The 26,900-nt window shown below is 36.3% G+C and overlaps 1 protein-coding gene and 1 long non-coding RNA gene across 2 annotated transcripts in view; both read left to right on the forward strand.

The window, feature by feature from the left end:
- The first annotated feature begins 189 nt into the window (after positions 1–189).
- On the forward strand, positions 190–3,005 carry LOC306846837. The gene is made up of 2 exons (XR_013782117.1): positions 190–294; positions 2,490–3,005. It is a non-coding gene; the product is annotated as an uncharacterized lncRNA (long non-coding RNA).
- Positions 3,006–5,371: 2,366 nt separating this feature from the next.
- The window catches only part of LOC306847208 (lysophosphatidylcholine acyltransferase 1), a 32,607-nt gene continuing 11,078 nt past the window's right edge, over positions 5,372–26,900 (forward strand). Inside the window, exons 1-5 of the mRNA XM_079381031.1 lie at positions 5,372–5,685; positions 17,334–17,473; positions 24,650–24,864; positions 25,461–25,573; positions 25,719–25,779. Of these exons, the coding sequence (XP_079237157.1) occupies positions 5,566–5,685; positions 17,334–17,473; positions 24,650–24,864; positions 25,461–25,573; positions 25,719–25,779 (649 nt within the window). The 5' untranslated portion in view covers positions 5,372–5,565. The remainder of the gene's footprint in view (positions 5,686–17,333; positions 17,474–24,649; positions 24,865–25,460; positions 25,574–25,718; positions 25,780–26,900) is intronic.

Below are 26,900 nucleotides of genomic sequence, written 5' to 3' on the forward strand. Positions count from 1 at the left end.
CAACTGAATTCATTTATATTTCCTTTATTTGTGCGTTCAAACATTTTACATTTACAGTAGATTATGCAACTTTATTTAAAACACCCATTCGTTATTTTATGTAACAGAACAGCCATCTATATACACAAGTTTGAGTAAAGGTTTCAGTGATTGTACCGCGCATGCGTGCGTTGTGACTTTCCTCAAAGTCATTACGTAACAGGAAGTCGGTCTGAAGCATGCTGCCTTCAAATTTGATGGTTTTGGATTAAATCATTTGCTTATATACGCGTTTCTATTGGGACTTTTAGACAGGTATGCGATGCATTTTTGTCTGTATGTCTGACTGTAATCGTAGTATTGAAATGATCACATTCATATGCCGATGAAGAGAATTTGTACGGTGCTACAATGAGCATGAAGTTTGTATTTTTATGCCAATTATGTTGTAATGAAGCATTCTACATAGACTCTCACTAAATTCATTTGATTGAAAATGAGATTAGTTCGTATTGTATTGTAGATTACAGCTCTGAATACAAGCTAGGTCTGAAAATGAATGCTTTGTGATTTAGCACTGATACCTTAGACACGGGACAAAATATTTACCTGCTATTATTTTTTTAAATTGTTAAACACAAATTAATCCGGAATGATCACCAGAATGTTATTAACGTTTAAATGTTTATGTCGAAATATTTTCTAAAAATTCACCAGTCCTCAGAAGATAATTCAGTGCTATTATATAGATTAAAATAGGAAAATATACGTATTTTAAAGAAACAGTACAACTATATTTAGAGTTTTTCTAAACATTTTTGAAGGTTTCATAGCTGTGCCAATTCACTGTCAGCTATACTAGATATTAATTGTTTTTGTAATTGATATATATATATATATATATATATAAGCATTCATCCAGAAGGTAATTGTTTTCTGTCACAACCATAATATTTATCATACATTATATTATTATAATATATTATTTAATTTCCATAATTTGTAGTAGATCATATAAGCAGCTATATGATCTACTATATGGGTGCTGTATTTAATACATGTCTGATATGCAAAACAATTTTTTTGTTTTTAATTTTGATGATTAGAGTTTACAGCTCATGAAATTCAAAATCCAGTATCTCATAATTTTAGAATATTTATATTAGAGTTTCATTAAACGACCATCTCTACAGAATAAATTCTGGGTATCTCTTGTTCTTTGAAACCACAATAATGAGGAAGACTGCTGACTTGGTAATGATCCAGAAGACGAACATTGACACCCTCCACAAAGAGGGTAAGTCACAGAGGGTCATTACTGAAAGGTGTGGCTGTTTACAGAGTGCTGTATCAAAGCATATTAAATGCAAAGTTGACTGGAAGGAAGAAATTATGTAGGAAAAGGTGCACAAGCAACAGGGATGACCGCAAGCTTGAGAATACTGTCGAGCAAAGCTGATTTAAACACTTGGGAGAATTTCACAAGGAGTGAACTGAAGCTGGAGTCAGTGCATCAAGAGTCACCACGCTCCGACGTCTTCAGGAAAAGGGCTACCAAGCCACTTCTGAAACAGAAACAATGTCAGAAGCATCTTACCTGGGCTAAGGAGAAAAAGAACTGGGCTGTTGCTCAGTGGTCCAAAGTCCTCTTTTCAGATAAATTTCAATTTTGCATTTCATTTGGAAATCAATGTCTGTAGGAAGAGTGGAGAGGCACAGAGCCCAAGCTGCTTGAAGTCCAGTTTGACGTTTCCACAATCAGTGATTATTTGGGGTGCCGTGACATCTGCTGGTGTTGGTCCATTGTGTTTTATCAAGTCCAGAGTCAATGCAGCCGTCTACTAGGAGATTTTGGAGCACTTTATGCTTCCATCTGCTGACAAGCTTTGTGGAGATGCTGATTTGCTTTTCCAGCAGGACTTTAGCACCTGCCCACAGTGTCAAAACCACTTCCAAGTGGTTTGCTGACCATGATATTACTGTGCTTGATTGGCCAGCCAACATGCCTGACCTGAACCCCATATGGAATCTATGGTATATTTTCAAGAGAAAGATGAGAGACAGTCGATCCAACAATTCAGATGAGCTGAAGGCTCTATAGTGCCTCAGCAGAGCCACAGGCTGATCGCTTCCATGCCATTCCTCACCGATGCTGGAGTTTGTGCTAAAGGAGCCCCGACCAAGTATTGAGTGCAGAAATGAACATACTTTAAAAAAACTTGAACTTTTCTGCTTTTCAAATCCTTTTTTGATTGATCTCAGGAAATATTCTTGAGATACTGGATTTTGACTTTCATGAGCTGTAAGCTCTAATCATCAAAATTAAAACAAAAAAACTTTTTAAATGTCTTACTTTACATGTAATGAATCTAAAATATATATGAAAGATTCACTTTTTGAAATGTTACAAAATAATGCAGTTTTTCACGATATTCTCATTTTTTGACATGTACCTGTACATATATATTTATACATATATTTATATTAGGGTACTTGTTTTTTGTCACTAGGTGTTGATACCATGGCACCGCTGCAGCTCCCCTGTCTTGTTGGTTCCTTGACTCGGAAGTTGGCCCAAGTTGCCAGATGTGCAACTTTCGTCTCTTTACCTGCAGTAGGTGCACTGAGATGCATCTCCACCATCACAGCTGCAACGGTGCGATTCAGAGGAGTCGTCAACCCAATGTACGAGCCACACACGGCACTCCTCTCACCACTGCTTGGACGATGCCAGCAGCTCCTGTGTGTTCAACCATCCGCTGGCATGAAGACTAAAACCGCTCTCAAAAGACGCTGTAAAGACTGCTTTTTTGTCCGTCGACGTGGAAGGCTGTTTGTTTTTTGCAAATCCCATCCTAGACACAAGCAGCGGCAGGGGTGAATGAATTGAGACCATAATGTGTGCTGTCAGCCCCTTGACTGTTTCTCAAAGAAGACCTGAGGGTCACTTGAATGGCGTGCTGAGCATGTAAAGATCATAAAGTTTCTAATAAAGTTTGACATCCTCATCTGAAAAGATGCTTGAAGATTTTGACAATTATTCACTTTTCATATATTTGACCCTAGAGCAGTCGTGGCCTAATGGTTAGAGGGTCAGACTTATAACCCAAAGGTCACGGGTTTGAGTCTCAGTGTCAGCAGGGATTGTAGGTGGGGGGTGTGAATGTACAGCGCTCTCTTCCACCCTCAATACTCAACTGAGGTGAAACCCTTGAGCAAGGCACTGAACCCCAAACTGTTCCCAGCAATATGGCTGCCCACTGAGCACAAATTCCGAGTATGGGTCACCATATTTGGCCACACGTCACTTCACTTTTTTGATAATATACATCATGTGAAAGATGAATACATAAGCTTTGCATTGATGTATGGTTTGCTTGGACAATATTTGGCCGAGACTATTTGAAAATCTGGAATCTGAGGGTGCAAAATAAATAAATAAAAACATTGAGAAAATCGCCTTTAAATTTGTCCAAATTAAGTTCTTAGCAATGCACATTAATAATAAAAAAATAAGTTTTGATATATTTATGGTTAGAAATTTACAAAATATCTTCATGGAACAGCATCTTTACTTAATATCCTAATGTTTTTTTGGAATAAAAAAAAAATCGATAATTTTGACCCATACAGTGTATTGTTGGCTATAGCTATAAATATACCTGTGCTACTTATGACTGGTTTTGTGGTCCAGGGTCACATGTTTTATTTTTATATTTGTCACCCACTAAATTAAAATGGAATATTAGTGAATAGGCCATATTGGATCATCTTTCAATGTGTAGTTTAGTTTTTAACCTTTTGTTAAAAGTTAACCTACTTTTGTTAAATCACTGAGAAGTGTCACATTTAAGATGAAACTCTTGAGTGAATGCAGTTTGCGCTGATAATTGAAATATAAAAATAACATATCTATAATTCACAGGGATGCCACAGTTTCTGGCCAATGGAATTGTTGGTCAAAAGCTGAATTGAGTGGACTTTTATTTGCAATGTTTTCAGTACTTTGGCTGTTGCTCTGGAAAGGTTTTCTTAAAGTTATGAAAAAAGTCAAACATGCTTCCAGAAACATTAATATAATGTTTATTTGGTATTTTTCAAAGTTATTTGGTCTTTAATAATATTCCCAAAGCATTAGCACCAAAACTATATCGTTCAAGGAACCTTTTTTATGTCAAACGTTTTAACTGGATGTTTGTCTAACATTAAAACAATGTACTTGTTTCAGAATGAGCAGAGAACATTCAAAAGTAAATGACCAAATTAAACTAACAACACTTAGAAATAATGTTTTCATATATTAATGAGAAGATTAGAAAAGTGTTCTTAGAGCATACCTTTTTTTAAGTGGGTACTTATCAAAAATAGAAATTTAGAGTGATTTGCTAATGAATAATGCACACTTAATTAGAAATTGTTTTGTTATTGTAAGCAAGTTTTAAGGAATATTTAGCTGATGAAATGTCAGAGGCAGAGAAAAGCATAAACTTATATAGAAAAATATGTATTGGACTTTTTTCCATAACAATAAATAAGTAAATAAATAACGCCCTGACATTTCCTGGTCTTTCATGACGTCGTTTGTACAGAAGGGGGCGATGCTGCACTGCTGAGAGTTCAGGCGTCTTAACATAAAGCCTTTCAGTGTTCTGTCTTTTCTTGTTGTGAATCCATAAAGGCTGTTGTAATGTCAACCAGTATTCTCAGAATTTCATATACAAGGGAGTACAATGAATGCAAACTGGTTTGAAAATGTGCATATGAAAGGAAAACTTAGCTTAAGCTTTAAATTATATATCTAGGCAGAGTTAAATAATCGGATTCTTACTTAAAGTCTTTATGTGAGTAGTGTTCCCTATAGCACTGAATACAGGAATGCTCACCATTCACAACACTCTCAGCTGTGGACAGTTATGTTTACAAGATCCCAGCGGTTTAAGCACGTGTGCTGCGCACATTAATAGACATACAAGCGATTCTCCAGGCAATAGAACCGGAAATAAACAGCTTTTCTGACACTGTTGTCAAAAACACCAACAGTTCTCAGTTGCTTTTACACATTGGTCTCAAACCCAATTCCTGGAGGGTCGCAGCTCTGCACAGTTTTGGAAGTTTCTAGTAGGCTAATCCTGAAGAGCTTGATTAGCTGGATCAGGTGTGTTTGATTAGGGTTGGAGCTAAACTGTGCAGAGCTGTGGCCCTCCAGGAATTGAGTTTGAGACCAATGGTGTAAGCTGTTTTGTCAACAACAGACTAAATATACAACAAATAATGGTTTGAATTAGCCTACTTCACTTTTTTTTATATAAATAAATAAATCCTTAAATTAATCCCTTAGCATTACATCCAGTTATGTGATGTCAGAACCTGCGTTGATCACGCATGCGCACAATGAAAACGCGCAGATGCAGATCGCTCGGTAATCAGGAGCGGACAGCGTCAAAAAGCCAAACACCCCTAGCTCAAACCCGACTGGACGCGCATGTAAGACCAGGGAATCTCAAAAGTTCTTTAGTGTGTAAGAGGAGCACCGCGTTTACTGGAGACTTCTGCTTCTTTTTGAAGATATATGATTACTCTTTCAGTATGAGGTTCCCTAACAGAAAACTACACACGGCGGTGGATGGAGAAGACGCGGGTGTTTCTGCACACTTCAGAAATCCTTTCGTGCACGAGTTGAGATTTACTCCTCTGCAGAAACTGAAGGTAAAGTAACTTCGCCGCTTTTAGTTTTTTTTCCCCTCTTTGCAGGACACAAGGAAGAGTGAAACACATAGCAGTTGCTGTTTCACATTATAGCACAGTATATATTAGAGACACGTCGTGCGTCATCTGCCAAAAATATGCAGAAAATCTCATCGCCTTTTCTTAAATCAGCCGCTTCAAATCTTTGAGAAGGTGTAGACCAGGGCTGTCCTGGAGGGCCGGTGTCCTGCAGAGTTTAGCTCCAACTTGCCTCAACACACCTGCATGGAAGTTTCTAGTATGCCTATTAAGAGCTTGATTAGCTGCTTCAGGTGTGTTTAATTAGGGTTGGAGCTAAACTCTACAGGACCGAGTTTGGACAGCCCTGGTGTAGACGGATTGATTTTAACATTAGTAGTACTGTAGTAGTTGTTGTTTTTACCTGCATCACGTCACTATAGCCTAACGTTACACCTGCGTGTTTATTTTTGAAATGTAGCGTAAGCTTTATCATTGTTACTCAAAAGCACCAGCTCTTGTTTTATGGGGTGTGACGCCAATTCGAAGTGATCTGAAAAGCAAGAGTGGTCTTTGTTTAAAATACAGATGTATAGACTCATTTTGTCGTTATTTTAAAGACTGTTCAAATGCAGTTTAAGTTGTGGTGGTGGTGGTATGGGGTAAAGTTTGTAACTTTTTTTTTTTATATATAATCTAAATGTCATGCAGATCAGTCTAAGATTAGCTGTGGTGTTTTGTTTTTGTTTCTGTGACTTTAATTAGGCTAAATAGTGCAAAACCTTCTTTCATTGGTATTCTGATGTCATTTACACGAAAAGCATTATTTCCTGGCACTTCATTGCACTGTTACATCGTGGTCCTGGAGAACCTGGAAATGTCAGGCAATTATAAAAGTGTGATTTCCAGTCTGGGAAAACTCATGGAAATGATTACAATATTTAAAGGGCATGGGAAAGCAATCTCTTCAGCTAGAAATTTCTTGTATTCAATCATTTTTTATTATTATTATTTGTCATCACATTATCAAAAATGAAGGTTTGGAAAATTAATTGAAATTTGGAAACCTGAGTTGCAGATCAGTGATAAAATCAGTTTGTATTTGATGCGCACTAGCATTCTGGCATAGAGGAACTGGAGAATTTCTTCTGAAGCAGCTGCGTTAGCAACTGTATGGCTCAACTGAAGCGTGATTATGGGATGTCTCCATCCAGTTCCATGAGTGATTAATGAAGGGGTTGTTGATGTTTTTAGTAAGTTGTTTTAAACTTTTGAGATTATTCAGATCAATATTTTTCAAAGTTTATAGGAAACTTGCAATACATGTGGGCTGCAACATTTCACATCCCAAAACCTGAAATGCCACTCCTTTTCCCTCAAATGTCACTTACCGGAGATGTATGAGAGAGCTGAGTTTCCAAGTCATGCTCTCCCTGTTTAACTGTCATCTCAATCTTCTCAGCCTTTCCTGCTGTTTGTGGGAAATGAAAAACAAAGGCATCAGTTGCTAACAGGCAGGAAATCCACAAGAGCCACTGATCTGATAATAGTTCTACTTATCCTCACATTTCAGCAGGTAGAGAAACCCTTGTAGAGGACAGTGTGGTCACGTTTCATAAATCGGATAAGGTCGGATAATTGTTTACTAGGAAATAGGCAAGTGTCCTCTTTTTTTTTTTTTTTTTTTTTTTATTGGCTCCTATAGCCTACTGCTATTTTCTAATGTATATTTCTTACACAACAGTGGTTTGAAAGGTCTAAGATAGGTTGTGATTATTCACCTGATTTCCATATGCATCAGATTCCAAGATAAATGGCCCTTTGTGGTATTATGCAAGATCATTTTAATATACTCAGGCATGCGGGTTACGTTCTAAACACTATGAAAAAGCACAGCGTTCTCCATTTATAGCATTTGAACCTATTTGCTGCATTGGAAGTCCTAAGAAATATTTTTTTTATTATTATTTGCCAGCTCTTGTAAATGGGATGGCAATTATTAAAGGAATAGTTCACCCAAAGAAAAACAAATCTTAATGTACTAGCCCTCAGGCCATCCATGATGTAGATGAGTTTGTTTCTTCATCAAAACCAACCAATCCCAGTCTTCAAAAGACTGTGTCATTCCTAGCAACGGGGTCAGCCCTGCCTCCTCACTAAGATGGCAGTTTTTGTCTTTTCCTCGCTCAGAGTTGCTCTCAGATTGGTCCTGAATATACATACACATACATATACATACATATATATATATATATATACATATATATATATATATATATATATATATATATATATATATATATATATATATATATATATATATATATATATATATATATATATATATATATATATATATATATATATGCATGCGCATGCGCGCACGCATGCATGCATACCTCCTATAGTTTAAAGTCAATCAGATCGTTGCACGCTGAGATATGGCTCTCCATGTGTTCACACTGTCTGGCGGACATTTTGAAAGCTGTCTAAAATCTTTCACCAAAAGAGGAGACCCTTAAATGTGCTTTTTTTTTTTTTTTTTTTTTTAAGATGTTTAAACCTTTATTTTGGGTAAGTTTCACTACTAATTGTAAACTTTTGCATATTACAATCTGGAACTTGGATGTGGGAAATAATTACATTAGATCCAAAAGATAGTTTTAGCAACATAGCACAGATGCTACAAAACACAGTTAGCTGACTAGCTGTATAAGATTGTGTGCTACGCTAACATATTACTTCACAGGCATTACTGGCTTGTACTTTTACAATCCATAATATTATAAATTGACAGTTTATTGCTGGTCTGTGGTTTTACAGTGCTGTAATTTTTTACCTTATTTTAAGGTGAGTTTAAAGGGTACACTACTATGACAATCACACAGCTTCAGTGTGACATCAATAAGAGTGTAATTTCATAGGTATTGTTAATAATAATTGTTCATATTAAAATTTGTATGAACTGAATACCTGACCTAGACTATTTATTTAGCAAAATCCTGTCATTTTAATAAATATTACATGAAATATATAAAAATTGTTGCTGCTCCAATTAAGCTCAGTGTGCTCTCTTTAAGCTCTTTCACATTGCACGTCTGTAAATACTTCATAAACAGACTTCACACACAAACTGATGGTTGTCACTTAAGTTGTTAATCAATTTTCTATGGAGTCGGTCGACTCAAATCTACAGACTACCTCTGATCTTTGGCAACTAGCATCAACTTTTCCAGACTCTAGATTAGCTGACATCCATTTAAAAAGAGCTTTCATAATGAGGCTAGTATCTGTGTTCATCCCCATGAATTAAATATTTGATTTTTGAATGTTACTTAGCTGAACGTGGACTAGTATAGATGTTGATATATGCTCCGATGACACTATATATATATATATATATTTTTTTTTTACACTTTAAGAATTTTCCTTAAATTAAACCATTTTTAATAAAACATGATGTGAGCTTAATGGGAACAGGGGTGTGCTTAAAGGGTGCAAAAAGGGTACCCATTAAGCACTGCCAGACTTTGAGTTTAATGATGTATATCTTAATTGAAATGCTTTTGTCATTTAAAATAAAATATATAGATTTATTTAAAAAAAAAAAAAAATTAACATCTTTTTGTATTGAAACCAATATCTTGTGCACTAAAAATGTCTCGATGTAGATTTTGGTGAGCTTAATGGGTATGTTACCCTAAATCTTAAAGAAATAGTTCACCTAAAACAATTTTCAGTTTTAGGTGAACTATTTAAGACTTCCATTCTAGAGATCTCTTGGCACTAAAATGTCATCAGCCTTGCTCACAGTCAAGTGGCAAGATCAATGAAGACCAATAGAGAAGATCATTAGTAGACTTGGAAATTCTGGACTCAGTCAAACATTTGCATTAAAGCTTCATCACGGAAAACCACTCTTGCTCACTCGGGTTTCTGTTGTTCTTCATGACACGTATTTCATGTACATGTCACAACAAGAGTCCCTTTAGTGCTTTTTTTTTTACTGTTACGTAACCTCTGAGAAACTATGGCCAAAACAAGCAGAATTCCTCAAATTCTGTGTACTCTAACTGCTCTCCAGGCGATGAGCAGTAACATCACGCTGTCTGGAGGCACTGTAAGTCTTAGCATGTTCCCTGTATTGAGCAGAGAGCTTGTGTTAGAGATCACGATTGATTGTGATCCGAAGGGAATGTGGAGTGGGGAGCTGCAGGATGTCCTCAGCTGTACAATGCTGTGAGGTGCTCTCTATCTACTGTAGTCTGACATGTTGGGTTGACATGAATGTGGATGATCAGGTTTGAACATACATTACCTATATGTACCTTGCAAAGTCTCACAACAGTGCTTTTGGCTGTGCTTCTATCAAAATGAATTTGTTCTTAGCATTCATTACACCAGAATGAAGAAATTTAGTTTTGTCAGAATCTGATCTATATTTAGACTACAGCGTGTACATCTCTCTGTGAATTGATAAGTTCTTTTGTCATTTTGCTTTTAATAAAATTATGTAAGCAATCAATAAGATATTTTAAAGATATCAATACTGTATTCTGCAAGGACACATTTAATTGATCGGTTGGTTTTGAAAAATTGGTCACTAAAGTGACCGTAAAGACATTTAAGGTTATAAAATATTTCTACTTCAAATGTATGCTATTCTTTAACTTTTTATTCAGTAAAGAACTCTGAAAAAATATCACAGTTTACACACAAATATGAAGCAGCATAACTGTTTTCAAAATTGATAATGCTAATAGTTTCTTGAGCAGCAAATCAGCATATAATGATTTCTGGAGAATCATGTGACACTGAAGACTGGAGTAATAATGCTGAAAATTCAGCTTTACATCACATCATTGTTTTGAGGTCATTTTAAATTATAGTCAAGTCTGCTTTATTGTCAATTCTTCCACATGTATACATACAGAGAATTGAAATTGCGTTACCCTCAGACCCTTGGTGTAAACAGTTAACATTAAACGCGTTCAAATACAGATAATACGGTTTAACATGTACATACAACTCTATAGCTATACAAGTAAGGACATTGTCGAAAAAAAAATAAAGAAAGTGGCATAAGGCGCATGGCAGATAGTGCAAACCAGTTAAATAAAAACAAAACTGTGCAGATATATTTGTAGTGCAAAAAGAGCTTATCAATCTGAGAACATTGTAGAAAAAAAAAAAAAAATAGATAGTGACATAAGGCACATGGCAGAATAGATGGAGTGTAATAACACCGCCTCGTCTTTAGCTTTCGAATATTTTTGAAAATAAGTATGAGTTTGTTTTTCCCTCCTATTAGGTCCCCCTATCTATTTTTGGAATCAGTAACCCAAAATTTGTGGTTTCATTCAGCAAGTATGAGGCAGGGTTGTGTAATATTTTACAATATTATTGTTTTTACTATATTAATTATGATCATATACAGTGGAGATCAAAATTAGAGAATAAACTATAATTTCACAGTTCCTGCTTAACGAAGTTATCCTTACAAAAGTATAAGGGCAGTTTAAGCATATTTAATAAATGATTGTATTCTGAAGTAGGGGTGTGTGATATTGACTATTTAAATATTTTCTGGGATTTTGTAGAGAACGATAATTTATATTTTGCTGAGTGTGTTATTGTGCTGGTATCTTAAGGACTGCTGTGGACAGCTGACTCCTAAAGTTTTTGATATTCTTCATTCTGTGTGGTGGTCAGTTCACACTGATCTTTTCCAATAAGTTTAAATGGATGTTTACCATTTATGGGCATTATCAAGCTTTAAATAGGAAAAATATCGAAATTCTGGTCATTTTTGAGCGAGATGCTAACGGTCTAATCCGATTCAATGATCTATGCTAAGCTGTGCTAAAATGCTACCGCCAGACCCGGCGATCGGCTTTGAAAACGGTAAAACTCAACTATTTAACTCTTGGGGAGTTGGGAAATGAGCCTATTTTCAAAAATATTGGCGCGTTCCTTGAACTGTAATTTAACGAAGCTACGAGAAGGTTTTTTTTGTGCGCAAAGAAAACCCAAATTACGACTTTATTCAGCAACTCGTCTAATCCGCATCACCCTATAGCGTAATTTTGGAGAGTATCACATACGTAAACAACGCATGTACGCAGATATGCTGTTTACGCTTTGACACTGAAATAATGAAATGGCAAGCCCAGAGTCCTGATCTAAACCCGACTGAAAATCTCTAGAAAATTATTGGCGACAAAGTTATGACTAAGAAACGCACTACAGTCACAGAACTGTGGAAGAGACGAGAAGAAGAGTGGACCAAGATCACACCTGTGCAGCCTGAGAAACTAGTGATGTCCTGCGGCCTCACATGTGCTGAAGTCATTTAAAGAAAAGATATCTACACTTCCTATTAATTTTCTGACCGCTGTAACCCTAAAACTGTTCTCATTTTTATCACGGTTTTCCACAAAACAAAGGTTTTTGTTGAAAAGCCTTGGATATTTTGTAAGGTAGTAGTATACCTACAAGTAATACTCCTTCAAACTGAGCGATGAAGATTAACAATATTTCAGAAAAAAATCAAGTTTTCCTAAATTGTTCTCTAATTTTGATCTCCACTGTTAATGCATGCTTATTACTACAGTAATGAAATTTACATAATGTGCACTGTACGCATACCCTAACATGCGCATTAAAAAACAAACTGTACTTAAGCTTTTAAGGGTAGTCTCGGGGCAGTAAGAAACCTCTCAGAACACCATGGAAAAGCCATATCAACCTTGAGGTCAGATTCTTGCATGGGCTTCGTTGTGATTCCTTTGCACAATCTGATTCTGCTTTAGCCTAGATTTAAACTGCTGATTTTGTCTGGCCAGAGGAGAATGACTCCATTTCGACACAATTTCCCCGTCTAATTACTGTAAATCTGATATAAAGCCACCCAGCTTTACATCAAGCCGATGTAAAGCTGCTTTGACACAATTTGCATTTTTAAAAGCGCTATACAAATAATCTTGACTTGACTCCAAGTAGCTCTTAACCCCACTCAAGGAGACCAGCACCATCCTCCTGCTCTTTTACAGCACTACTAAAAGATTCAGCTGCAGGTTCGGCTAAAGAAGCTCCTCCTTAACCCACACATCCCCCTCATCCTCCCTCAGGTTGAAGCAGATGGAGACTAGGAGTGGGGGGGGATTGTTAACGGGACCCCATAGGCTGAGATCAAGGCTGTGCCTCTCACTCCCAGGACATTATACAGTGTGTTGTGTTGGGGTTGGGAAGGTGAAGACCGGGTTATAATTCTTGTTCTCAGCAAATTATCTTAGCCCCTCCTTCAGAAAGCATCAGTTTTTTTTTTAAACTCTCGTTGGGAATAAGTGCTTTTGTATGTAGTCTTTGACTCCTAATACATTTTACACTAGCGCTACCCCTCCTTCTAGCTCGCTCGCTCGCTCCCCTTTCCCAAGAGAGCCATCGCCTCAGCCTCTAGATCAGTTTAATCTTTGTCAGGGCAGGCCACAGGTGTTGACAGCGTCTGCAGATAAATAAATAAACACTTAACGGGCCACACATCTCCACCCACAGTTCATCTCCTCCTAATGGAGCCGTCGGGTGAGCCCATCCACATTTAATCACCGCACTCAGAGACGCTCCGCTCCAGCTCGGATCTCACGATGACAGCCTTAACCAGTGGTGTTCTAGCTAACAGCCAGTAAATTTAACAAGACTGGTGTCAATCCAGTCAACGAGTCATTTGTGAATGAGAAACTTGGAGGACTAACCTTATTCTAGGCTCAACAAATTGGTTAAGAAACCTGTGTTCTTGGAAATTGGAAGCACGTACTCTTAGGCAGATTAAATATTTATTAACCATTCTGGGCTTTAATGTGAGCTCATTCCGTTCTTCTGCTTTATCGTTGTTTCTTGTGACAAACTAGCTACAAATCTCCATGAGCCTTTTGCTGGGATCAACAAACTTTAACCCTTATATTGTTGTTGCTGTAAGCGTTAACACAATAGTTTTTTACATACCCAGACTGCTAATTTAGCTCTCTATTTAATTATGTATGATGTTTTCAGATCTAGAGGTTGGTGGAAGCTTTGCACCAATGATCTGTAAGAAGAATTTAAGATGTTATTTGTTTGGTATATTTATTTTTGAAGTAAAGCAAACAGCATGAGAAAAATACTCTTATTCTCAGAATCAGAAAATAGATTTCCAGAAAAACAGTTTAGCCGCCTTGTTTGGGATCTGAAAGGCCTCAAGGGCAAGGTTTGGCTGGCAAAAAATAAAATAAAAAATAGTTTGCAGTATCAGTTTGAAACTGATTTATTTTCTTATTTTAAGCAATTTAAAAAGGATAACATAAAATAAAACCTGTTCTTTATTAAAAATCATTCTTTGTGAGCCCAGATGTACTTGAGGAAAATTATCCTCATACTGAAGTCACATTAATAATGGATGATGACTTTCTAAGAAGGGCACAACTGTTTTGTGGTTAACTGTGTTAAAGCTTCAATAATATCTACCTGTTGGGTTTTTTTTTTTTTTTTTTCATAAACATTTACAGTCTCTGGGATCCCAAATGTTGCATGAAATCAACAGAAAATTAGGGATAGGTCCCATCATTCAGCTTAACAGTGTCCGCTGAAGTCCGTACTGTAGATGTAAACCATTGATGGGAACATGAGAAATTTGTGGCCAAGAGGTCATCAGAGATATGCTGATGCAAACCTGATCTTTCCCCTTCGAAGATTTATCACGAGTAACTGGTGTACAATTTGAGACCTGTCTAGTATACTGTTGCATGTCATTTAAATTAAGAAATTGCAGAAATTTTGAATGGATTTTGATTTAAATGGGTCCTATTATGCTTTTTCACTTCACGAATTTTAGACAGTGTGTAGTGTATGGTTGGGCATGAGATCTACAAAGTTACAAGTCTCAAAGTCCACTCCAAAGGGAGTTATTTTGTATTTAAAAAATCCCTTTTCAAGAACTACAATGAACGGCTCGTTTGGACTACAGATTTGCTTTCCTATATTTGTGATATCACAAAAACAAATCCCGTCTACGGAAATTCGAATGGTTGGTGGGTGGGGAGAACTTGGAGCACTGTTTCAAAATCGAAACCCGGTACGGGTGTTTTTATATCACTGTTTCTGATGGAAACCGACTTTTCAGAAAAATTTGGAAGTCAATTTAATTTCGTTTTATGCCCGTGTTTGCTACTGAATGGAAAAAAATAAATAAAAAAAAATTGCGACTCTCGCATTCTGACTTTCTCGCAATTGCAAGTTTATATCACGCAATTCTAAGTTAAAGTCCAGTTTTGGGGGCGCGACTATGTTCTCAGAATTGCGACTTTGTCTCGCAATGGCGAGTTTGTATCACGCAATTGAGAAGTCAGAATTGTGAGATGAAAGTCGCAATAACTTAAGTTTATTTATTTTTTTAATTCAGTGGCCGAAACGAGCTTCCACTTTCATCTTGCATGTAATGTCTGATAATGCAGCGTTTGTGAGCATAGCTCTGCTTTGTGTGCAGCGTTACCAGGGAAACCTGATCTCCCGCTCCAACAGCGCCTCCTGCTGGCAAATAATTAATTTGCGCATATGCTGCCACAGAAAGTGTCTGTGGGACTATGTTATAAATAAACTCAACTGTATAACGGTTTCACTGCAATTCATGTTATAATGTTAGAATTAAAGTCCGTTGCACTTATCTGTACATGGTAAATGCAGTAATTTTTAAGGTGTTGTTGACATCCTATCTAAAATGTGATTTAGCCAAAACAAAAACAATAACGTTACTACTTCAATATGTCTTGCAAAATCCGTGCGTGCAAAGGTTCTGCGCGATCCTCTTGTTCAATATTCTCTAGGTTTGAATTCATATGGTGATACTGACAAACTTGCTGTTCTGGCAAGGGGCGGGGCAGTACTGAAACTAAGCTGTTCGCCGATCAACGCACTGGGAGAGCTAACCAATCAGAACACATTTAGTTTTTTGAAGGCGGGCCTTCATCAAACCCGGAACTAATCGATCCGTTTGTGCCAGGCTGGGGAGAAGGGTATTGTAATGTAAATTATGTGAAAAATGATTTTCAAACCACCAAGCATGACAGCATGTTCTAGTACACCCACAAAACAAAACAAAGACTTTGTAAAAGGGCATAATAGGACCCCTTTAACCATATTTTGCAGGAGAAAACTGTTACAGTATAATGCTTTCATGTAAAGTCCATATCAGATACCAAGAGCACCCTTCCTTCTGCTTTTAAAAACCCTCTCCCATGGGAGAAAAAATTCAAAAAGAGATCAGTTGACCTTTTTATTTATTTCTCTTCCTCATTTCCTGTCCTCTCTTATGTGATCTTGTTTTTCCTGAGTTGCCTTTAGAAGCATGACGTGACGTCCTTGAGACATGTGATGAGTTGATGGCTCTCTTAGTTCAGTCACGAATGGCTTGCTGTATCTAATTCTGACACCACTGAAGCGTAACTGGATTTTCTGTTATTTTGTAGAAACCAGAGACCTTATTACTAAATGTAAATTGCCCAAATATTTCTGTGCTATTTATAAAATGTCTGTGTACACTTTTTTTTTTTTTTTTTTTTTTTTTTTTTTTTTTTTTTTTTTTTTCTATTTATTTTTTGAAATGCAACTAGGGCCCTATGATGTAAGTTCAGGTTTTCCCTTCTTTTTTTTTTTTTTTTTTTTTTTTTTTTTTTTTATGGATTAAATTTTAAAGCCATTTTAAAAAGCAAATCTAATCAATAGAATTCATAAAACATCAAGATGATAGATAAAATAACTTTTTGGGTCTAAATTCTGTTTTAACTATTCTAGATTGTATTTGAATGATAGAATACAAATTTATCAAAACTGCGGCAATAAAATGTAACTTATTTTAACGTACAATTGTTTCTTTGCTTCGAAAATTTGTTTAATGCATCACAAATACAAATTCCTAGCTTCCAAAATCACTTTCTATTGGTCAAATAATTTTCTGTTAAAGTAGGTATTCTGAATGACATGCCATACACACAATCTCAAAATGACCAAATTCTAAATCGAATCGTTCTTGTGATCATTTTCACTATTTGCAAAGTCATCGGAATTTATTTGGCAAGTCAAATCCTTGGAATTTATGATCAAGTCTGTTCATACATGAATTTTATAAATGAAGCCCCAGGGTTCTTCATTCTTTATAGTCAGCTTTGAAGTAAACTTTAAATCAATAACTATAAAGATATTTCAATCTCTTAGTAAAGTTGAATCTTGATACTCTTTCTCTCAAGCATTTCAAACATTAAGCTTTTATTGTAGCCATTACATCAACCGTCTTTTTATTTAAATCTTGATGGTTCTGCTTGGAGCTGAACATGTTTGGATCTGTTGGCCTGTCTAGAGGTTAACTAGTACTGCATAATCTAAATATTAATGTTCCTCAGACCTGTCTCTTTCTGTCTTTTGAGTATTTATTGCACAGCAGAGCAAAATATGTGGTCTCACTGCATTGTTTCCCCTTCTATCTCTTTCTGTTAATGACCCTCATACCTCACGTAATTTGTGTCCTCCAGCCCCACAGCACTGCTATACTGGCAAATTCTGGATTAATATGAAAATATTTGGGATTTTAACCTCTGGTTGTCTCTCTCTCTGTCTCTCTCTCATAGATAGCAGTGATGACTGTGACACTGTTCCCTGTTCGTCTGCTCTTTGCTGCGTTCATGATGTTGCTGGCCTGGCCCTTTGCATTCGTGGCTACTGTTGGCCGTTCTGAGGATGCAGTTGAACCTCTATCCTGGTGGAGATGGTGAGTGACACATCAGATGTGAGAATTTGGGAACAATATGCTGCCACTGTATTTCTGCTCTTAGCATGATGCGATTACGCCGCTTAAAATGGACCTACAGTGCCAGTCAGACTGCAGTTTGCAGCAAAAAAGTAATTGAAAGACGTTCATTTTCAGTAGGGGTCGACCAATTATCTGCCTGGCCGATATTAAGCATTTTTATGATTATCGGTATCAGCCATTTTCAAAATTTGCTGATAATTTAATTTTGAAACGCACTATTTAGATCTGATGCAGCCTTTTGGAACTCACCACTCTGTGGCCTAGAGAAATCTCCGATCACCGCGCATCTGATTTGTTGGGAGTCACGAGTCCGACCAATCAACGTGGAAGGCTAAAGGCACTGAAAGTTTTGCACTCTGGCACTGAAAGCGCTTGCTAACTGGAGCTGCCTGCTTCGGTGATCACGCATCAGTTGTCTCTCAAATGCAGCAGCAGACGTTGCCCAAGTGCTGAAGTTGCAATATCACAATCCGCTACACTGAAGTTGCAAAACACCTCAATATTATATATTTATGGTTTCCACGATGGGGAAAACGCGGACGGAATCGCGAAATCCAGTCATATAAATGGAATTTAGTGTATAACAGGAATGTCATGGAATTTGTCAAAGTTTGGATGAATTAATCAAAAGTAGGTCAGTACAGATAAATTGACTTGCACTATGGACTAGTATCTGTAAATTAAGACACAAAGACTTATGAATCCTGCATGTTCTGCATGTCTCTGTATATGTGACTGGCACAGACGCGCGGTTTTGTTTACTAACGTTACTTATATACTGAAGTGTGCAACGCTCGGTGTTTTCAACATCTGCCGTCTCACTAAATGAGGACCGAAATGCAAGAACAACATCCCCAGAACTGCTCTGAGAGTTACTTCATGAGCATTTGACAGTTTCATTGGAGTAAAATATCGTCATATCATATACATAGGCTACAGAAACTTAAAAGGTCCTCATGGCAACCCGTCAAAATAAAAATTCGGTTTAGCTACCACTACAATTATTGCAACGTTTGTTTAAAAGAATAATCGCACAATACACTATTTCTTCCATCTTTAGATTTTAATAGTAAACCCCTTTGTTTGCCACAAAATAGTTATAACTCATTTGATTAAAATATAAATGAAATTGGTAACACTTTACAATAAGGTTCATTAGGTAACATTAGTAAACATGAACTAAGGATGAACAATACTTCTACAGCACTTATTAATCTTAATGTTAATTTCAGCATTTACTAATGCATTATTAAAATCACAAGTTGTGTTTGTTAACATTAATGCACTGTGAACTAACATGAATAAACAATGAACAACTATTTCATTAACTAACATTATCAAAGATGAATAACTAGTGTAATAAATGCATTGTTCAGTGTTTGTTCATGTTTAGTTAATACATTAACTAATGTTAACAAATGACACCTTATTGTAAAGTGTTACCATGAAATTAATGTCTTATGCCTTCATTTGCACTGCACTGTAAATTTAAAACTAAAGGAAATTCCTGTCACATAGGTCAAGATTGACAACAATTGAGACATTTCAATAGGCTATTGAACCAAGTGTGCCTATAATAGGCTATTTGTGTTATAGTTTCATTAAAATAGTTGCGGTTTTCTTAACAGCTTCTACAATGGAGCTATGAAGACAATCAAATTTACACTTCTTATATGCATTGTGCTTTTAAGTTAATCAACTGATATGCATTAGATGATGAATTGAATAGTCACCTCTTGTAGATTGATTAGTCATCAGAAAATAATTAATGGAGAATTATAAGAGGTTATGCTATTAAGCCAAATACTAATATTTTTCCCCAAGCTGTTTAGCTGTAGTACAGTATGCATAGGCTTAATCATGAAGCATACAGTGGCCCCACTTTTAACTCTTTATATTACACTTATTGTAGATGGGTGCATGAAGGAAGATGAGTAAGAAGTGCAACCAACACCAGGGAAGGCAGTTTTTGTCAGAGCCCTTGGTATTCTTAATTTTGACATTTTTTTTCATTTTAATTTTTAAACCAGACATGTATATCGGTTCAAAATATGGTGGTCTTGGTCTGTAATAATTGGAATCTGCATCGGCGCTGAAAAACGCATATCTGTCGACCCTTAATTTTCAGTTCAGGATTTGAGGCAACATGAGCTATAAGTGAACATTGCATACAAGCAAGGGCGTAGTTTTGGTTTGAACATTGGCGGGGGGTTGAAGTGGACCCCGGGTCATGCTCCCTCTTAAGGTTTATTTATTTGTTTGTTTGCTTAAATGTTTTTTACTTTTGTGCTATCCACCACGCATGCAAAGTTGGTTGATTGCGTAACTGCATTAAAGTAATAGGCTAGTTAGCAACTACTTGTTGACATAGGATATATAATGTATTTTATATTATTTAGACACTTGGGCTATAGTTTGACAATGTTCTAATTCAACACGCCATGGGAAGTCAATCTAACTTAATATTTTCTTATATTGATAGTTTATTTGTTACTCCTTAACCGTTCATCAGGCTCTCAATGACTTAATCTATGCCATCATTGGAATATCTGAAGGCCAGGTTTTCCCATCACTCAACATTAGAACCCATTGGCTCTCGATTCTGACTTGTACTTGCTCTTATGAAAAAGTACCATAGTTCTTAACTGTAGCATTTGTTATAAAGCTAGCCTATTAATCAGTACCAGGCCAATAAAGACTTTTTTTCTTAATCCATATTGCATTTGTTATGAGAAACAACAGCCTTTAGAAACAATAGCTACAACATGCCACAGTTGTAAAATAAGTCTTTAGGCAAAAATCTATTCCCTTAACAGATTATCGATTTATAAATTCTGCAAGTTAGACCAAATTTACCACAATAAATAAGCCTACTGTAAAACGTGATAAATTTATAGAAAAGGTGGTCATGAGTAGTCTAAAAATATTTTAATGTAGTGCTGAGAGTTAAATTGATTTTATTGATTAACTCGAATGTGTAGTTTACGTCGACTTGTTTGAATGAAAATCTGTTCTCTCTTTAACATTCGGGTGAGCTCAGCCCTCCCCCCGCGCGTTTACCATATAGGTTGGGCTGATAGACTGTCATCGCCGATGGCTGATAGAAATCACGATGTTAAGCTGGCATAATGATACGCCGCATCCCAATACCGCATACGGAAAGAAAATGACATGTACTATGGAACTTCTTAAAGGGAATAAATACGAGATGGGAGGAAAATGTATATTTCAATACTTTCTCTCGCAGGTATATCATCGGGTAATCATGCTGTATACAAAATTGCGGTCATCAGGGAGCCGCTATTATACGTGGCATTGCTTTTTCTGTGCTTTTTCCATTTAAAATTAGGCAGCCACTGCATTAAGCATGATCCAAACAAAGATGCTGCGCACATGCAACATGAGCAGTTTTTAATCTATATTAGATTGAAGTCAGACCACTGTTTTTGCTTTACATTTTGAAATTATACAGTTTTGTGAAACTATACATAAAAAAAAAAAAAAAAAAATATCTGCATGAAACGGCAAATGAGCTGAATGAGATGCAGATTCACTCTCTGCCAGCAGGTGGCGCTTTAAGCGTTTCCTTTGTTTCCGCTATAAACGAAGCAGCGCTGCACTTATGAACTTTAATATGCTTTATACAGAGCAAGATGAAAATAAAAAAAAAAACATCTAAACTTTTCTTAAGACAGTAATTTCTCCTCAGACATTCATTCATTTAAACTCCTAACCCTAATTGAATCGCGATTTGTTTAGCATCTCAACCGATTTAAATTGTCTCACATTTGAGTCTATTTTCAATCAGCTCGTGGTTAAAGGGGACCTATTATGCTCTCTTACAAAGTCTTGATTTTGTTTTGGGGGTTAACTAGAACGTGCTCTCATGCTTGGTGGTTTGAAAATAGCATTATTTTTCACATTTACATTTAATACAGTACTTTTCTCCCCAGCCTGGCACAAACGGCTCTACTAGTTCCGGGTTTGATGAAGGTCCGCCTTCTGAAAACTAAATGTGTTGTGATTGGTGAATAGCTTAGATGGCGTTTCAGTACTGCCCCTTGCCAAAGCAGCAAGCTATTTCGATTCACATAGACACAGTATATCTTTTGTCAATTCAGACCCCGAGAATATTGAACAAGAGGATTGCTCAGAACCTTTGCACGCACGGGTATTGCTAGACATATTAAAGTGGTAATGTTGTTTTTTTTTGGGCTAAATCACATTTTAGATAGGATGTCAACAACCTCTTCAAAATAACTGCATTTACTATACAGAAGTGCAACGGTAATGTATATTGTTTATTGTTCTTTAATTCTAACATTATAACATGAATTGCATTGAAACTGTTATACAGTTGAATTTATACCATAATCCCACAGATTTACACTATTTGTGGCAGCATATGCAAATTCATTCTCTGCCAGCAGGAGGCGCTGTTGGAGTGGTAGAGTGAGGTTTCCCCGGTAACGCTGTACACAAAGTAGAGCTCCGCTCACAAACGCTGCTTTATCAGACATTACATGCAAGATGAAATGGAAAATGACATCAATAACTTTCTGAAAACAGTCGCTTTCCATCAGAAATACAGTGATGTAATAACACCCGCACCGGGTTTTGATATTGAAATGTGCAGTGCTCAACCAAGCGTTCTCCCCACCCGCCAACCATTTTAATTTTTGTTGGCGGGATTTATTTTTGTGATCTCACAAATACAGGAAAACAACTTTGTAGTACAAACGAGCCGTTCATTGTAGTTCTTGAAAAAGGGATTTTTTAAAAACAAAATCTCTCCCTATGGAGTGGACTTTGAGATTTGTAACTTTGTAGATCTTATGCCCAAACGTACACACTGACTAAAATTCAAAAAGTTAAAAATCATAATAGGACCCCTTTAATCGCTACATCCATAGTCCTTACTACCTTTCTAGGCCTTTAATGTATCAGTTGTGTTGCTGTCTATGGAGGGCCAGAAAGCTCTCAGATTTCATCAAAAATCTTAATTTGTGTTCTGAAGATGAGAATTTTTAACGGTTTGGAATGTGTGAGTAATTAATGACAATTTAAATTTTTGGGTGAACCATCAATTTAAGATCTCTATCCATTTAAAACTAATCTGTATATTCATTATCTGTGTGCACATTATTATGGGAACTAGGTATTGACATATTTCACAAAACCGTTTGCTTCAGATTCTTGATTCAGTTAGATTCCCATTACATTTTGATTCAATATTGATTTATTTGAATGTATATCAAGTAAAGTAAATCACAATTTTTCTTAAGGAACACGATCTCTTAAATACAGGGGAACCCTGTCAATTGGTATGTTACTACATCATTAAAGGTTAAATTAAGTCCAAATTTATTTTTAGATATAATGAACTCAAATAAAATCTCGCAACATCACATTTGTCAACTTTTAATGATATAATATTTTTTAAATATTTACATGGAGTGTCATTAAACTTTTATAAATCTGTTTTCATGACTGATTCATTCAAGTGCTCATCTTTAGAGTGAATTTTTCTTGCTAACTGCCGACTTCAGGACATTTCCTCAGGAAATGTTTGACATTTACAAAGCGGTTTCATTGACATCTTTCTGCAGTTGAAACTGAGAAATTACATGAGACCTACATTTCAGTAAGTTGTACTGTTACTTTCAGCATACATTCTGATTGTCAAATTGTGATAATTGTCATTTGAAAAGGTGCGCCATTATACGTCTGCAAGATGTCTGTTAAAGATCGCTTCATCTGGAAAGCTTCTGCTGTGAACGAACATCTGATAAATGTCTCTAAGATGTCGCTTACATTCTAAATCAAACATCTTAAAAGACCTTTTCCAAATGTTTATTTGACGTCTAACAGGAAGTGTTCTAGAGACATTGCCGATGAGCAGACACTTGCCGGATGTAAACACACACTTCAAATAGACATCGCTGAGGTGTGTGTGTGTGTGCGCCATCAGGGAACTTTTTTTTTTTTTTTTAAATTGAAAGGTTGTGGAATTTATGAATGGATATCAGTTCATCAAAATGAAGATCGATTGAATGTTGTCAATCCCAGCCCTATTTAACAAAGTTGAGTTGTTAGCTTAGCAAAATTCTAAAGTCAAACTCTTACCCTGAGTCCAACTATGCCTACTTATCAGGTGAAACATGCTGACATCAAATTCTTTGGAGCAAATGAGTGATTGAGTCCTATCTCTTCATGTGGTGGTGAGCATTGTGACACGTGCACTTGCTGACCACAGTACGTTTTCAGTCACTTGTGAGGATCCACTGGTTAGAAGTTAGTTTGCTAGGATTTGGAACGAAGCCGTAGTCATATTCTCAGATATTGGAGAGCTCGCTCTTCCTTGCTATTTTACCATGCTAAAAATAAGAGCACTGTATTGTGTGTCTGTCGTATGTTGCACACCTACACACACACACAGTCTCCATTCCACTATAACCTCGCTTCCAGCAGTGCTTTTCATATTCTCTCACTGTGTGTTTGTCTGCCTGTGTGTCTTTCTGTATCCCATTGTGCTCAAGTTTGTTCATGTGAGGGTATAGAGGAGAGGTTTGTCTTTATCCACAGTGTAAGTTTAAACGGACATGCTCAGTTACCAACACTGGAGGGGCACAGGTCACCAAACTACTTTTTCTTTTGCTACTGTGCTTGTTTGAGAGGGCGTTTCAGTGAGTGATCACGAGACAGCAGTGTTTAAAAACATATTTTCTAGTGCAGTTAATATTTATCATGAAGTCCATGTAGAAAGCGAAGGTTTAACTAGTTTAGTGCTTAATTTTAAGCATCCTCTAAAGACATTCTCAATGACATTGACATTTTTATTCAGAGACTAAGTAATTGTTAGAGTAAAATAGACTTCATAGAGATGAATTGTATTAAAATATTGGGCACTTTTAAAAAAATCAATGTATGCTTTTATTATTATTTTTTATTTTTTTGTACATCAAGTTTCATTCAGAAATCTCTCTACTGAATTAAAATAGTTTGTGGTACAGTTTTATGTTGACTTTAAATGCTGTCTGATATAGACCAAAGTCAGTTGGATGTGAAGGCAATTGAATTGTCAGGAAGCAGGCAACGATTTCTTACTAACTCTCTCGGTTTTGGTCTTTCCAGGCAGGTAGATATGGTCCTAAAGGCCATCATGAGAGCCATGTGGTTTTCTGGAGGGTTTCATTGGGTCCGTGTGAAGGGCCGGCCTGCGCTTCCAAGTGAAGCGCCCATCCTCACAATGGCCCCTCACTCATCCTACTTTGATGCCATCCCTGTCACCATGACAATGGCCTCTATAGTGATGAAGGCGGAGAGTAAAGACATTCCAGTCTGGGGCAGTGAGTTTTTAAAAATATATAAATATATAAACATTTTAATTTTGGTTTGATTTGTGTAGTTCAACTTTGAGCTACTTTGCCTTTTGATAAATTGAGCTGTGGCTTTTTTGTTAATGAATAAATTTAAAAAGAACAGGCAAATAATTGCAAATGGAAATCTTGTGCAACATCACATGTCCTTACTGTCACTTTTGATTTCATTTAATGCATCCTTTAAAAAGTTTATTTAAAAAAAACCCCAATGAAATACTTAAATGAAACTTAAAAAAAATCTTAATGTCCCCAAACATTTGAACTTGGTAAATAATCATATTTGTCTTGAAATGCATGTTCATTGCTGTGTGGTCATGTATACCTCAACGTGTCATACTCGTACACTGGCCCATGATGAATAAAATTCATGATCCACTAATAATCTTTCTCCCAGTTCCAAGAGAGCAGCTTAACTGTTATCAGGAGGAGTTTTATTTGGCATTTTAAATAAGAAAACTAACCTGTTAATTATATTAGTTTATTATGGAAAATCTCAATTTATACTCCCAGCATTTAGCAAGATTTGACTCTTACCTCACCCTAAACTCTTTCTCGGTTTGTAGCTCTTATCAAATTCATCCGGCCTGTGTTTGTGTCCCGCTCGGATCAAGACTCTCGGAGGAAGACCGTCGAGGAGATCAAACGCAGAGCTTGTTCTGATGGCGTATGGCCTCAGGTACCACACAAACGCACACAGACTTCTGATATTTCACATCTAATGTAACGACATTCATACAGTATAGGTGTCCAAACACATTTAAGCTACTTTATATCATGAGTGCAGTGCTGAGGTATTTCCTCTGACTGTGGCCTGTTTTCAGATCATGATATTCCCGGAGGGCACATGCACCAATAGATCCTGTCTCATCGCATTTAAGCCCGGTATGTGCCCACATCTAATCTGCTGACTAAACACGCTTCCCATGCCCAGAACTTGTTCCTGGGAGTTTTTTCTTTTTGAGTCTATCTTAGGAAACTTTGAGGAAAGTTTTGTATGTGTGGACTTTGGTGTTTGCTCTCATTTTACCCCCTCTAATCTGCAGCCCATCATGGTTCACAGCGCTGAGAGATCTGGTGATTGGCTTCCTCTTCCTGTGTACGCTGTGGATTGTGATGGTCTTTTCTCTTCAAATCCCCCTCTCCTCTGTCAGTCATTGAATTGGCTCTAATCCTCACCCCTCCTCTCTCCATCGTCTGCGTGTTTTCTCTTGTCTGGCTATCTCACTTTTCTCTCTGCAACCTTTAATACTGGAGCTCTCACTGTCCCAAACAACATCAGATGTAGTGGTGTGCTGCCAGATAGTGTCTGACTTGGTTTTTGTTTTGGAAGAACTGTGTTTGGTTCTGGTGCTTTTTGAACATGTTCACTAATGTTGATAGGAAAGGCCTAAAATTAATACTCCTAATTACACCAAATGCAGGTTAAAATTAGCATTGGTGAGAATATGAAACTTTTGGCCGGTATCTGCTTTTTATAAATGAACAATGCCCGAGAATGCAGTATGGTTAAATAACAAAGAATTGTATAAATCTGTATATAGACTGGTTTATAAATCTGTTGTCAGCAAAAGAGAAGCATTTCAAAAGATGATATTCCCTTTGCTTTAAAAGGTTAAAACAAAGCTTTTATTTTGGTGGAAAACCAAAGTAAAAAAAAAAAAAAAAAACTTTTAATAGTTTAGTAAGGATGCCTTAAACTGATCAAAAGTGACAGTAAGTACATTTATGATGTTGCACAAGATTTGCAATAAATGCTGTTCTTTTGAACTTTCTTTTTTTTTTTTTTCAAGATTAGTGTTATAACTGTACTGTTTAATAATAATAATAATAATAATAATAATAATAATAACAATAATAATTTAGTTCAATAGTATTATAGGGATATTTATTTTGATTTATTTTTTTATAATATTTTAATAATAATAATAAAAATAATAATAATAATTATTATTATTATTATTATTATTAAATTGTACAGTTCAGTAGTATTTTGAAATTCAGTT

This window comes from Barbus barbus, assembly GCF_936440315.1.
Source record: "Barbus barbus genome assembly, chromosome: 27".
NCBI classification, from domain to species: Eukaryota; Metazoa; Chordata; class Actinopteri; order Cypriniformes; family Cyprinidae; genus Barbus; species Barbus barbus.